This window comes from Hipposideros armiger, unplaced genomic scaffold, assembly GCF_001890085.2.
Source record: "Hipposideros armiger isolate ML-2016 unplaced genomic scaffold, ASM189008v1 scaffold_241, whole genome shotgun sequence".
In the NCBI taxonomy this organism is placed as follows: Eukaryota; Metazoa; Chordata; class Mammalia; order Chiroptera; family Hipposideridae; genus Hipposideros; species Hipposideros armiger.
Window position 1 is genome coordinate 210,962 of NW_017731591.1, and position 15,300 is coordinate 226,261.

Sequence of the window (15,300 nt, forward strand, 5' to 3'; positions counted from 1 at the left end):
AACAATAACATTTAAAACTCTTTACTAACTAGAAATGAGCCTTTTCCTAGTATATTTTTTCCAATATTTAGAATCTATTATACCACGAAGATTGTTTAAAAGCAAGTCCCTATAAGAAGATGGCAGGAGAGCTGACTCTGGGTGGTGAGCACACAACGTGATGTATAGATGCTGTTACAGACTGGTACACCTGAAACCTGGATAACTTTACTAACCACTGTCACCCCACTAAACTTTAATTGAAAAAAAAGTCTATGATGGGCTTGATAAATTGATATGAATCTTAAGAAAATGCTTGTCACAGATGTGGGAGTGGCCTCAGCCAACGATCAGGACCCAGACACCATCGTCCGGCAGGAATTCTCTGCCTCCCTCCCCGCGGCTGCAATACCTTTAAGGTCACGGGATTGTCTGAAAATGATGATTTGACTCTGTAGGGCATACAAATAATTTTTAAAATATCCTGTTAAAAGACGGAAAGACTAAAACGTTGACAGAAAAATATGACTTTCTGACCACATCGCAGTTCATCACACGCAGGCATTTAATTGTTATAAATTTTATTAGAATAATAGAAAATCATACATACAGATAACCATAGGATACACACACAGAAATTTAAAGATATTCTTTATACTTTTCAATATGAAACAAAGTACAAATCTCATGGAGATATATTGCTAGAAACACCATGAAACGAGAGAGTAATTATCTTGAAACGGAAAAGCGTTGGAACGTATCGGAATTACTGAATAATAAAAAGGTACAAATCCAAGACATGTAGCATAAACTACAGGTGTTGGAGGAAGGGTTTCCCCACCTTCTGACTGGAAGTAACAACGGCCATAGGAAGCGACTAGTTCAGGTTTTTGCCGGATATGTACAGTATATACAGACCTTGCAGAGAAACTTACAGATATTTTTCTCCTTTGTGTGTAACGACTTTATCTTAAATGTAATCTCTAAATGTAAAGTAACACTTTATGGTGATTATCAGAATTTTGTGAATTTTTATCTTTTTTGACACCTGAACTGTTATTGGTTTCAAATTCTGACATCTGTGCAAAGAAGTTCCCGCAAAACATGAAATTGGTAAGAACGAGGTAAAACATTGATTTCGGTGTCTAAAACTCAAGCTGCCGGGTTTTGCGTGTTCTTTACATATTGCTGTGAAGTCACGTCTTCTACAGTCCTTTGAAAACCACGTACGGGGAGACTGCATTGACATCCAAGTCAGCAGCGTGACCGTGGTTCTGTTACAAAGTTAGCTCAGGACGAGAAAGCCTGCCAGGCTCACGCAGAGGGACGGCTGGAGTCCCCTAAAAAGCCACCTCTGTCACTCGACACAGAGAGGGTCTCTGAATGGCATCAGAAATTGGAAATGAATTGTGTGAATTTCCTCTAAAATTTGGGTTGAGATTCAGGTCGTTCCTTATTTTCTCTACCATGTTTTAATAAAACCTGACAGCTCGTTCATAGGTGTGAAGGAAATAATTCATTTTATTTATTTTTTTTTATTTTGAGAAAGGATAAAATGTGATCGTTTCCACTCTATACTGTCACTGAATGAAAAAGGATGATCTGTAACAGCCTGGAATGCGGGCGTCAGAGCCCCACGGGCCTCACGGCCGACAGCGGTCAGCACGTTCGCATTGGCGTCTCGGCCCTGCGCTTGGGTAACCGGTCCGCTCACGTTTCCTTCTTCACCTGTTCCAGGTAATTTGTGGGCAGAGGCAGGCAGGACGGGGTTGCGGTCTCCGTGTCCCGGAGAAGCGGGGGGAGCAAGTGACCTGGGGCGCGCCCGCCCGCGGACAGGACCCCGGGCGTCACGCAGTCTCGCCACCTTCCTGACACTTCATGAAGCACATGCGCCCGCTTCCAAACAGGGCGATGTTTAAGATGGGTTTTTCACCATTTCAAAATAATACTGATTAAGCCTCCCAAACAGCGCTGTTATGATAGGAAAGTAGCATTTGGATGAAAGGGCTTTTCGACGCTAAGTGAACCCACACCACACGTGTGCGTGCCCGTGGGGACATGTCCGTCTTTATGCATAGACAGCGCTTAGCTCCTAGTTGTGACACCTACCAGAAGTCGGAAGTACGTAGTATGTAACTTTCTTTGGTTTATCAAGTATTAAGGCATTTTCAGATTCCCCTAAAAGGATTCTCAACTGTTTCTTAAATTATATTCATATTTTATCTATCAGAAGGTTAAAAATACAGAGTTAGGAAAAAAAAACATGCATTATCACTGCATTTCATGAAAGCAGGGTTTTGTTTTGTTTTTTTGTCACCAATTAACTTTCCAGTAAATGGTAAAAAAAGAGTTCCTGTCACCACAGGGCGTTTACAGTGACGAGCAGGACGATGGGGATGTAACTGGACACGGGGTGGACGTTCGAGATGGCCGACGTGGACCCTCTTGCATCCATATCTGTCAAAGACAATAAACAGTCCATTAATGAGGATTGTACCAACGCAAGGACCCAGGGCGAAAACAGCGCTTCTCGGGAAATCAAGTCCGAGCAGAGCCTCACCTGCCCTCCCTCTCTCCACCTGTCAGGGGAGCCAAGTTATCTGTGAAAACCGATGCATTTCGGTTTTCTTAAACAATTCTAGGCTTTGTTCATCTAGAATTATTTGCTTTAACTGAAACTGAAAAAAACAACTTAATCATTCTGAAAACAATTATATTCCACTGCAGACAACTTGGAGATAATTCAATGGTTTAATTAAAGAAAGCTTCATGGGATAAGAATTTGAAAAATCTGTGTTTGTTTCTATTTTATATGCTGTTAGATAAATTATGCATAATATAAAACATCATCTTTAAAAAAAGGAATCTGTGAAAGCGCCACTTTCTCAAAGATGACGTCAGGGACGGTCTGCACCGGCCTGTGCGGCTCGGCAGGTGGCAGGTGTCACAGGAAAAGCCTGCTCTGGGCTCTGCGGCCCGAGGATGCTAAGACCGTGTCCTCCGGGAAAAGGCAGACCTTCTGCGCTGAGCGGTCCCGCTCTGGCCACGTGGAGCGCCGCCAGCTCCACAGCTGCGCCGACCCGGGACAAGAGCACCTCTCGGCCATTTAATCCCATCACGTCATCGTCACCGGACCTTAACTCCTGGCTCTGCTCTCCTGAAGCCCACGCACAATAATGCCTGTGGTCTGATGGGGGTTTCACAGATTTGCATGTGGCGGAACTCAGCTCTGAGCTACACCTAGCGCTTTCTTAGAGCACGTTTGTCATTTGTTTGTTTTAGTCCAAGTGCTGCCACCTTTATGGTTCTGTGGAAAGATAAACCCCTCCCGTTTCCACGTCCCCTTCCCGTCACTTGCTAACAGTGTCAGTCATTCTGTTTCCCACGGTTAAAGGCAAAGGTCTGAACCCTGACGCCACAGACGAGGCCGAGCTCAGTGAAAGGAACAGGGAACCAGCCCATCTACGCCGCTCAGAACGACGGAACGGAGTCGAGTGGCCTCCGCCGCACAGGGGACCCCTGAACAAGGCGGGGTTCGGGGCGCCCAGCCCATGCGTCCAAATCCAAGTATTTGGAACTTATTGGCCGCCTACACCCACAGTTTCCTGAGCTCACGTGGAAAGGAGATTTCAATCCACAATTGGCTGCATCCACAGATGCAAAACCCGGGACACGGAGGGCCAAATGCACATGTATTTAAAAAACAAAAATCTGTGTGTGAGTGACTCACACAGTTGGTCAAGGGTCAACTGAACTTAAATGGAGTCTGAAAACTCCAGATTTGAGATTTAAAAGAAAAGATAAAACATCTTCTACCGCTGTCACTGATAAACTGAGAAAACAAGTCTTTCTCCCTTACCGCTAAAAGTTTAATTCCTGTAACAAAACAGGCTCAGTAGGATCTTTAAAGGAAAAGGTGTAAACCTCCTTTGAAATCAGAAAGTAAGAATTTTGTTTAAAGGTGTCTTTTGGACTGGCCGGTAATGTTAAAATGTTTTCTGTTTTGTAAAGAATTGATAAGATTCATCAGTAATTTCTAGAAGCCAAATAACTGGTATATTAAAAATAATAAAAATGGTTTGTGGGTTCAACACTGCCCTTGAGAAATGCTTAAGGGATTCATTCTTTTTTCACAGGTTATCCAAAGGCAAATTTAGGCTCAGAATGAGGGGAAATAATCAAATTAACAAAGTCCTGCTACGCATTTCTCGATGTCTTTCCGTCGCCCGCTCTCATCTCTGCCCGTGTTCTGCAGCCATGGTGAGGGACCCCCACCCCGCTTTCATCTCTTCCCCAGAACCTTCTCAGCACTCAGACAGGAAAGAGGGGAAAGGGGGGCAGACGGGCACCGAGTGGCTCCCTCTCGGGGGTCACGGCCCGGAGGTGTCCGCTCAGCCCACTTACTGGTCACTCTGGGAATCCTGATCTGCTCGCTGCTGGCCCCGTCCCCTCCCTCGGTCGCGGCCTTCACCTCAATGACGTAATCTTCCCTGACGGGCAGCAGCAGCTCGGCCGACGTTGTGTTCGTGCTCAGCACCTGCATGTCACTCTGGCTGCTGGTCCTGTAGAAAACCTGAAAAGCACAGACACGCACTGTGGTTCTGTCACAGCACTTGCTCCTCTGACGTCGCTTCCCGCTTCTGCGTCCACTAGACGGCAGGTCTGCGGCCTCCACCGCTCTCCCCACAGGCCTCGGACGAGGCGTGGACGAGCCACGGTGCAGCCATCACTCCCCGAAGTCCAGGACGTGGGAAGAGCCGGCTGGGCTGGGGATTCGGCCCCGGGCACGGGCAGAGCCCTCGGGCTGAACACTGACCGTCCTCAGAGCCACGCTTTGGTTTTAAAAGTGTGTATGGGGGAGCATTGGACGTAGCAAACTAATCAACGGAACAGACAATTCACATACATTTTGTCCAAAATTCCCCCATGAATAGAATGATTTCACTTTGATTTCTATTGAAGAAATCAGACATTTTGGGAACATGCCCTTGTAATAAAAAGCTTGCTGCCTGCATGTGAAAAGCAGGCTATAGAAAGAAACGACGTCATCAGACAGGAAGCTCACTGAAGCCGGGTCTCCCTTGCAAAGCACACACCGCCAGCGACAACTTACTTTGTACCCGGTCACGTCCGACTCGTTCTCCATGGCTCGGACCTGCTCCCAAGTCAGCAGCACTTTGGTGTCTGTAGCATTCCAGACCACGTTCCTGGGGGGCTGGCTGGGAGCTTGAAACGTAAAAGGAGAAATTCAAACAGATGTGAGCCTGAGGGACCCTTCCCACAAAACGCAGAAAGGCCGCCCGGACGCCACAGTCACGCAGGACCCCGCGGTGACGCAGTGCACAGGTGGCATTGGGGACGTGACAAAGCGACAGCTCCCTCTAAGAGGCACTTCAGCCCCGGTGCAGACAGCTCACTGGGTCAGATTCATCGCACATTTTAGGTTCACAGGGTCCCTGAGAACACGCTGATGGTGGGAACAAGGACACCCCCATCCATGGCGGCAGGGTCGCTGGGGACAGGCCGGGGGGCAGGCTGTGACCCGTTTTGACGCAGAGGCTGAGGAATTGGCAATTGTGCAGATTAAGGTAAAATGTGGGTGGTTTAAGCCAGCCCACGACGAGGGGTTGGCGACCTGGGGGGCCTCATAGCCAAGGGCGTCCAGGACCGAAGTCACAGCCGCAGACATGAAAACTGCAGCTGACTCTGCCTTCGTCTTCATCGCCCACGTTTAAATCGATTTTTGAGAAAAATAAGGCAAAACACTGAAACGTTAATGAGAGCTCCATCAGGTAATTAACGACACACTGTGGGTTGGAAATGTGGTTCCTAGTTTAGCTCCCGTCCTGGGCAGACGCCGTGGCCTCGTGCTTGGGGTGGGGTTGGGGTGGGAGCGGGGTCAGCAGCAGCACCAGCGGGGCACTGAAACCGCAGGACAAACAGGACAGCATCACCCACGTGGCATCAGCGTCGCAAGGGCCCCAACCGCGCGGACACGTCCTGCTTGGGGGTTTAGCCACAGGCTGTGAGCTGGTCGCGAGGAAACAACACGAGACTGGCCACGCTGGGCAATTCGTGACCATCACTGACCGATGCCACGAGATACCCCGAGGGGACAGTGATGCCACCCGGGCCGTGTGCCCTGTGGACCCGTTGGTTGGGGTCTGCTCCTTACAAAGCCCCTCTGACATGTGGTGACCTATGTCAGCAGGGAGCTGAGACCAGCTCACAGCGTTCTAGCTCCGGGGCTGTGCTGATGGGAAACACAAAACGGCTGAGAAACCAACGGCGAGGGAGAGTGGGGCTTCAAAGGTCTCTGTAATTTAATGGGGACTGAATTTGAGCTCTGGAGACTGGCTGCACAATAACCGATCTTAACACCATCGAACTGTACACTTAAAAATGGGTGGGATAGACATTTTTTGTCCCATGTACTTTTATCACAATTGGAAAATGAAAGAAAGGAACTAACTGAGCCGCACACGGTAGCAGATGTCCTGCTGCCCACAGTGACACTGGCACAGTGGCGACGGCCGGCGACCTCACTTAATTCTTGAATGACTGACGTCAGGTGTGTGAATGATGTAAAACGAAACACTAACTACGATTGTCCCTGAATCTAGTCAACTTCTACTTCCTTAGGGACAATTTTCCTGACTTCTCGGCATGAAGTGGGGCTCTCTGCACATAGCAGGTCCTCTTTCTCTAAAACTCACCAGAGGTATATTTCTCATTTGTGACTTTATTTTTATTACTATCCAGCGTCCTACCATCCCGTACGCAGCTCATCGGGAGCAGAGACAATGTCTCGTGTGTTTTTTTCACAGGTTGAGCCCGTATCAGCATCTGGAAACTGTAAGTGTAACATGTACAGCTGTCTGCAGAATTCACAGATGAGTGGAGGCTTCTCAGAGAGTGCGGACACTCCTACCACCTACGGTCAGAAGACTGACCCGTCCGGCCGGCGGAGCACGTGGCTCCGTGAGCTGACAGGTCCTCGACCCCGGGTCGAGTTCAGCACCATATCATTATCCTGCTTCCGCGCTCACAAAACCAGGGACCCCTCTGCTGAGCGACGCCACAGGCGGGAAACAGCACACGTAAGTCCAGCTGAGGCCTGTGCCTGGGACTCGCGTGTTCGGTTACTGTCTGTGGGCCCGTGGGTGTCAGGCACACGCGGGGAGGTGACACACACATGCAGACGTGAGTCACGGGGCAGCACACAGCCATTCGGTCCCGTGGAGAGAAATCCCCGTCCACGTGCAGGGACAGCCGGTCAGGGGGCCACTGCGTCTTCCATGTCCCTTTGAAACCAGCGTCACAGACAAAGTGGGTGCAGGCTCAGAGGCTGGACGGGAACGACGCGGTGCTGGAAGTTAGCGCGGAGGCGGCTTATTTGTTCACGGCAGTTGTTTTTATTGATATCACCACTGCTTATCTCAGTGTTCTGTTAACAGCTCTTTATGGACATGGTACTGGTCCTGTTTTCTTTTTACGTTGATTAAAGTAAAACCAGTAAGTTGATTTCTAAGAAAAAATGTCAGGTACCTCTGAGAGGCGGCCACAGAAATGATGAAACTTGAGAAGGAAGATGCAGATGGCATCTGGGCAAGCCGGCGCTCACGCACATCCGGGGTCACGGCTTGGGGTGGACGAGTGTATTTTATATATGAAATTACACATGTGAAAACGCTAGGACTTCCAAATTAAGTGCTTGAGGCAGGAATACTCATCTCATCAAGAATGTCCACAATATTCTGACTCATGTTCTTCGAATGTTTATCTTTAAAAAATTTTTTTTTGCTGAGCCATCCTGCCACCTGCTGGCAGCTCAGCGGCAGCTCAGCTCGGGCCGGGAATTGAACCGGCGACCCTGTTGCTCAGAGCTCACACTCTCGAGTGAGCCCTTAACCAGCCGAGCTGCTCGGCTGGCCCTTCGAATGCTTCTTATCCACACTACCTTTCGCTTCCTGAGGACACACTTAATGGGGTTCCTTAAGTTCAGGCCACTGATGCTGGCGCAGCTCACAGGCTGAGCAGCCATTTGGACGAGCAAACGCTCAGGTGCAAGACTGCCGTTTATAACTGTTTCCTCACATGGACACGCACACGATCACCGGCGAAAGTGTGAACATGGAGGGTCCCCTGGTCCCGGGGCGCGTTCTGCCAGCGGGGCCGCTGTGCTTGTCCTGGGAGGCGCCAGGTCCACGCCGGCTGTGAGAGCAGGTGCCAGGGAGGAGGTGCCACCTGCCCAGAGTGGAGTGACCTGGAGCTGCTGTGGCAATACTGCTGCCCTGAGGTGGGGGAGGGGCTGAGGCGGGCAATGCACCATGGGAGAGAGCCGAGACCCAGGGACGGACGGATGGACGGGGTCTTGTCTGTTAACACGCTGAGGGGCAGAGGGCAGCCCGGGGAGGGCGTGTGTTGGGCGAGGCTGGCGTGCAGGATGGGGTCCCAGTGGGGCATCCGGGGTGGGGGCCGTAGGCGGTCTGGACATTTAAGGACTTAGTATGCATGGCAGGGCATGACAAGTGACATCATGAGCGTCATCCTGGCCCGAGGAGGCTGGCGGTGGGGACAGGCTGGGCAGCACTTGACTTTTATCACTTGAATTTTTAGTTACACAAAGCGGAGAATTTGCCCCACGGACCCGCTCCTGCCACCTCCGAGCCTACAATGCTCAGCATGTTTCTTTTTAGAAGCCAACAGATTTTGTCACTGATGTGCCATCTGCAATTTTCCCTCATCAGTGTCTTCAGACAGAAGATGTTCTCGAGTTAGCTCTCTGGGTTGCAAGATACAGAAACCCATTTTAGATTAAAGAGGCTAATTAGTATTTCACTCAGAAATGGTTTCAAAAACCACGCGTATGTGGGAATCAGACACGGATGCCACGGCACTCAACTTGGACGCTTCACTGTGTCATGTCAGTCACGACACCACCGGGTCGGTGTCCTCCGCCGGGCACCCGGTGCCACGGTCACGAGTGCACGGCGCCTGCACGTTTTCAGCAAGTGGGGAAGGACGACAGTGGGTGTTGGAATTCACAGCGTTCAGCCAAAAGGAAGTACGTGTGATTACTACAGTGCTCCACGCTGACCTGCTCTGTGGGTTGCATTCACCCCGTGAGCCACCCACCACTTCATGCGTGGCCCCCAGTGCGGGCCGTGGGTCAACGAGATGCAGAAGGTCCCATCCCCGTAGAGCTGACAGCCCAGGAGAAGACGGCTGTGGGCGAACCGAAGACAGTGCTTAGAACTTGATGCCCGGGGAGAGTGGGTGAGTGGGACTCAGAGCCAAAGCCGCCTCGATGGCTCAGATGGCTAAGAGCTGCCGGTGACAATGTCAGAAACGGCTTTAGAAGATGCCGTTTTACCGGTATTTTCACATGTTTGAAAAATTACCGACATAAAACTTAAAAATCAGCCATGTTCTGTATGTACAGTCTTCGGAGGATTGGGAGTTCTAATTACCTGTGCGTTCCCCTCCACGCAGGAAGTTTTCCTCAGTGACACCCACAGGCCAGCAGGCAGGGGACAGCTGAACTGGGGGGACAGGGCTGTGCCGTTTCCAGAGATGTGACTCCCTGTCGGGTCCGCGTCACACGACAGCTGCGTGTCACAGGAGCCCTGCCCGTCGCTGAGCACCTCACCCAGGTCCTGGCACACAGTCAAGTCCTGGAGAAGCTGGTGCTAACGAGGCGCGGACGGGCTGTGGACTGAAGGGGCGGGCGGCACAGCCGTCAGGCTGTCTGTACACGGCCACTGGCCCCTTCCTCTGTGACAGGAAAGTCGCCCGACCTCGCAGGCCTGAGCACCCTCCCCCTGAAGGGACATTAGGAATCATTACATGAATCGCACTTAGCACAGTGACGGAAACGTGCTCAGTGTGTGTCAGCCATTAAAATCAGGCTCGCCATCACGGTGAGGTGTGATTTTCTGCTTTCGACTGGGCGTTTATAGACTATCTCCAAATTACAGAGGGGCTTTGCTTCTCCTCGAAACTTTACTTCACTCCTTGTGCCTGATCACGATGTCCCTGCTGATTTATAACCAGCCTCGTCCTCCTGTCTTGCTGGCCACCAGGCTCCTCGCCGGGCCTGTGATGTCCCGTCACGTGCAGTCGTAACTTCTTGGCAGGTGCTCAGCTGGAGCACTAAGTTGTCAGAGGAGAGCCAGGGAAACCTGTCTGCACATATTCCTGCCATCAGAATTTCTGATTGATGCTGTGCTTTGAATATGTAAATGTGACCTATATTTAAAACTTATTAATTCAGAATTCATAATGGGAATACCAAGCATATTTAGTGAGGAGTTCTGTACACAGAACATTTTCAGTTCATTTCCAAATCCACAAGCCCCAGGGTCTAACCCCAACCCCGTGTCGGGGATAAGAGACGGGGCAGGTCCCCCTAATCACCAGTGAAGGATAAAACTTAATCATCGCATTAGCGGGTTGCTTGTAAATGCTGCAAAAGGGATGGAGGTGCTGGCTTCCAGATAACATAGTAATCTGGTTGCCAAACTCTCGTTTCTGTAGACGACATGCAGACAAGCACGTGAATTTCTCTGGTGGGAATGACACCGGTCAGTGAAAATCCACAGCAGCCGAATCCCTATGTGCACGTATCTGAGCTTCCCCAACACAAGCCAGGACGGTTAAGTTTACATTATCGGGGTCCTGAGCCATGTTAGCCAACAAATGCTTGTTCTAATACAAATTTGGGAATTATATATGAAAACAGAGATGCACTAATGATATTGGCACTCCAGCAAAATAACTGTCTCATTCTCACATCAAGCCAGGTAAGCAAACAGTTTTCTTTCCTGAGTTAACAAATTTTGAAAATAAACTAAGAAGGTCTCTGGTCAGAGCTTTTAAAGTATCAATACATCCACACAGACCAACATCATCTGTGGCAACCTTTCACTGTACATCACCATCTTCTGAATAACACAGAAAGAAAAAAACTAAATCGCTCCTGAATCTTTGACGTGAACTTGAACTTATTCACATTTATCAAAACTCCTCAAGCTTTGGGGACTAAAAACACAAGGAAATAAACCGATTGAGTTGGTCGCATTGTAAGAGAAACGTGGAAGGACTTGCCTAAGAGCTCACACTGAGCTTTTACAAAGGGTTGCGCGGGGCTGACCTGGGGTGTCGCCCCGCACGGACATGTATGTGTGTGGCTCTGCGTGTGCAGGCGGGAGCGGGGAGGCGGCTTGGGGTCCCTTCCGGGCGACGCAGAGGCGCCGTTCTGCGCACCCTGCTCCTCACCCCCAGAGCCTCGGGTGTACGTACGGGTTTTCCTGGTGGTCGCGGTCACCGTGGCGCTGAAGGGACCGGCGCCGGCGCTGTTGTACGCCCGGACGGCACTGTGATAGGCCAGGTTGCCCCTCAGGCCACGGAGGGTGGCCGACGTCCGGCTGGCCGCCACCGTCACTCTGCTCGCCGAGGCCTCCTGTCCGCTGCTCCAGAACCGCACCTGGGGGCAGAAACCGTGACGAAACCGGGCTGGCCAGGCACCTCCCCACGCCCCATGTGGCACGGACACGGGCGCGGTGACCGGCTGTCTCACTGGTTATTCGGCAAATACTTATTAAGGACCTGCTGTGTGTTGGGTGCTTCCTTCGGCTCTGTGCCAGAGCTTAGTGAGCAGGGACTCGAGGGGGCCGGTGTCAACAAGTGCACAGGTGAGCCAGGTGCGTTCGGAGTTGGTGCTAAGTACGACGGGGTCTTGGCACCAACGTGGGGAGTGGAGGGGAACGTGCATTTTAGACGAGTGACCAGCTCCCCGTCTCAGACGCTGATCAACCAGGCCCAGCTCACCCCCAGGAGGCTGACAGCTCCAAGACTCCGCTGGACGGTGGGGAGCGTGAGCCCGTCCAGGCCAGCTGGCCGCGGGACTGTCCCACGGTGACGGCCGCCGCCGACCGCTGCGTGTGTCTGCAGAGCTGCTGCAGGGAGCAGCCGGCAGGTAAGGGTTAAACGTCAGTGCGTGTGAAAGTGTCGCTTTTGTACTTCCTGCTTGGGAATGTGGCCTGTGACTGTGTGAAGTTGTGTGTGTATAGTACAAACGTATGAAAATCGGGCAATGAGAACATTTGATAAAACCAGAAAACGTGCGGGCAAACACCACGCTCCTAACTGCCTCCGGTGTGAGCGTGACGGTCTGCGAGGCTCTGCTGGGAAGCTGGGGTTGCTCTCGAGGTGGAAACAGGGGCCAAACCAACACCAGCAACAAAACCACCCAACAAACGTCTTGTGAAACCTTGAGACCAGACAGGACCACGTGACCACCCACACAACGGCGACAAATATGGCCGATGCTGTTTCTCCAGTTTCCTTGGGATACGCGCCCTTTTGTCTAACTTTCATTTTTCAACTCTTGATGCAAAACATAAAAGCTGTGAAGTCTGTGTAGTAAACAGCTGCTTCACCATGAACGTGGTGATGGGTCCCTTCCTGTCAGTCATGGGGACAGTGGGGACATGTGAGGACTGCGACAAGCCAGCGGCCACGTCCCCGTTAGTGAGGGAACCCCACTTAGCCCCGGCTCACTGCAGGGGATGGGCCAGTGTGCACAGGGCTGTTCTGTGTTTTTCAAAGAAAGCAGTAACCCTGATTTTAATGTGAAACGCCCCCAATTTAGAGCCGGTTCCATCATTTAAAGACAAGATGTGGGCCAGAAAAGCGTGCTTGCTCACAGGCTGCACAGCGGAACTGGTTTCAGGCCTCTGAGAACGTGCACTGAGTTACTGTTTTCTTAAATGAGCAACTATTAACTCTTCCTTCAAAAATTTAGTGGCAAAGTATAAATCAGTTATGGTCCCAAATGAACTCACTAACATCACAGCAGATGAGTCTGTGCCTGTATGTGTGTGTGTGTGCTTGTGTGTGTACACATGTGTGTGCGCACACGTGGGCACACACGTGTGCATCTGTGTGTGCGTGCGTGCACATGAGTGTGTACATGTGCGTGTGTGTACACATGTACGTGTGTGCATGTGTGTGCGTGTGTGTTACATTTTACAAGGAGGATGTGAACCCAAATGACTGGGACTAAATTGAATATGGAGTTTCTACAGCTTTAAAGCATGAAATTAATACTGAAACTTAATGACATTTTAGCAAAAAACATGCACATATCTGACAGACCTCACTCACCGTAATAAAAGAAAACCACACAGAAGTTATTCATTAATTCACACAAGAATAACAAACTGTTTTCTACAGCGACAGCCACGCGACTGCCGAGGGGTATGGAGGGCTGTGAACACTGCGGGTGTGGTGGGGTTTGGGCGCCCCCAAAATGATGACACACTTCCCCGCCCTTGAAGCACTGTCGAGTTATTAACAAGAGAGACACGTAATCAATACGTACAGCAGGACGCTACGCTATCGACAGCCCAAGGCTTGTCGCCTGAGAGGCAGCATCGGGTGGGGGACAATCACTGGATTATGAGAATAATCTTGCTGAACGCGGGGACCGCAGAGGCGGGGCAGCGACTGGCCCCGCACGCTGGCCCCCGGGGCTCCGACCCACGGCCATTCTTTTCCTGCCAAATCAACTCAGCAGCAGCTGCTGCAAAATTGTTCCCAGGGAGGCTATTTAAGGAAGAACTGCAGATAATTTTCCCTGGCACCGGAGTCGCGTTTCTACGAGAATTCACAGGGAGTGTGTGAAGAAACTTGGTGACAGCTCGTGTTTTGAGGTGTTCTCAGCGCCTCAGGGATCAGGATGAGATTTAATCTCAGGTGTCCGTGCTGACAGGTAGCAGAAATATTTACACATGGAGAAAACGTGCACCGACTGAACATGATGTGACTTAACTGTTATTATATCATCTTACTCAACTTGAAAATGGAATAAAAATATGCATTTAACGAAAACAAAGAAAGCGGTGACATTAAAAGTCCCCATTTCTATACGTACTTAACCAATTATGTTCTATAAAAGTTTGCTCAAAAATATCTGTGTCAGGTTAGACAATTTTATTAAAACAGAAGGAAAAGTTAAGGCGGAAGCAGAGATGAAGGCGCGTTTCTCCTCTCCGCTGTCCTGCGAGGAGGAACCAAAGTCCCTGGTGGGGTTTCGGGGAACCAGCACGACATGGGGCGAAGGCAGGATAAGAGGGAGCTTGTGCAGAACAGTGAGTGCAGCGCCGGGAGGCGGGGGTCGGGGGGTGGCGGGGGAGAGAAAGGCAAGTGTGACAGCACAGGGACCCGCTGACAGGCCCCGGGGGACCAGCTACGGAGCCCCACAGAGGCCTTCAGACGCGCAGCGAGTGTGCAGCCCACTCGAGGGGGGACGGGGTGGGGGACGGGACAGGAGATGACAAAGGGACAGGCTGGGTGGCTCACCCCTGTCAGGTGGACGTCCACAGCCGAGAAACACAACCGTGAAAAATAACTTCAGTGACAGAATTAAGCTGAAGGCCAGACAGCAGAAGAGCAAGTGAATCCGGAGCACGACGGAGGTGACGAGAGCAAAGCCGGACACAGGATAGCCGGACAGGCCCACCCAGCGTTCCAGGAGGAGAGATTAAGCAAAAGGCAACAGGTAAAGTGTCCGAGAATCTCTGGAGCTGAACTCTGCAGGCATTTCCACGCTGTACGTCCACTCGGCGTTTAGTGGGGAAATGAAACGAGCACCCGCCGCCCAGGGGTGCTGGGCTGCACAGGCTCTCCCCACTTTCCCTGACTGCACCTGAGAGGTCCGGGTCACCCCTGAACAGAGCGCCTCTGCGCCTGGCTTTGCCCGGGCAGGGGATGGACCGCGTTTCCTGGCACAGCAGACAGCAGGGGGGCGACGCCAAGGTGCAGCCACACAGGTGAGGCCGTCCACCCACAGGGCACGGCCCGCACCCGCACGCCTCAGTGACGATGTGAACAAATGCAGGTTAAAATGCGCCACCATCCCTCCCTCCACAGACAGTCCCGCGACCTGGTAGGAAATGCACACCTGGTCCCTGGAGGGTGTCCTGGACCACAGCACCCCCAAACCCCTGGGGTCTCTGAAGAGCTAGGTGTCTTCTGTATGCGAATGAGAACCTGGGTCGCGATGGGGCCGGGGAGCCCGTGGTGCACAGGCTGCCACCACTCAGGCCCCTCCTGGTGGGGGGGCTGCGGGTTGGTCAGCGAGGCTCACCAACGGCCGGCGGCGACGGACCCTCCGATGCGATAGAGCCTCCACGACGCCCTGCCGGGGGTTCCGAGAGCTCCCGGTCGGTGAGCACGCGGAGGGTGGGGGGGGGCACGGGGCCCAGAACCTCTGCGCCCCCACACGCCTTCCACACACCCCTCTCCCTGCCTGTC

General features: G+C 51.6%; 1 protein-coding gene across 1 annotated transcript in view; it reads right to left on the bottom strand.

Moving 5' to 3' along the window:
* Window positions 1-543: 543 nt before the first annotated feature.
* The window catches only part of CNTN3 (contactin 3), a 64,336-nt gene continuing 49,579 nt past the window's right edge, over window positions 544-15,300 (bottom strand). Inside the window, exons 15-18 of the mRNA XM_019655510.1 lie at window positions 11,284-11,467; window positions 5,093-5,205; window positions 4,384-4,552; window positions 544-2,436 (exon numbers count right to left, since the gene is read on the bottom strand). Of these exons, the coding sequence (XP_019511055.1) occupies window positions 2,336-2,436; window positions 4,384-4,552; window positions 5,093-5,205; window positions 11,284-11,467 (567 nt within the window). The 3' untranslated portion in view covers window positions 544-2,335. The remainder of the gene's footprint in view (window positions 2,437-4,383; window positions 4,553-5,092; window positions 5,206-11,283; window positions 11,468-15,300) is intronic.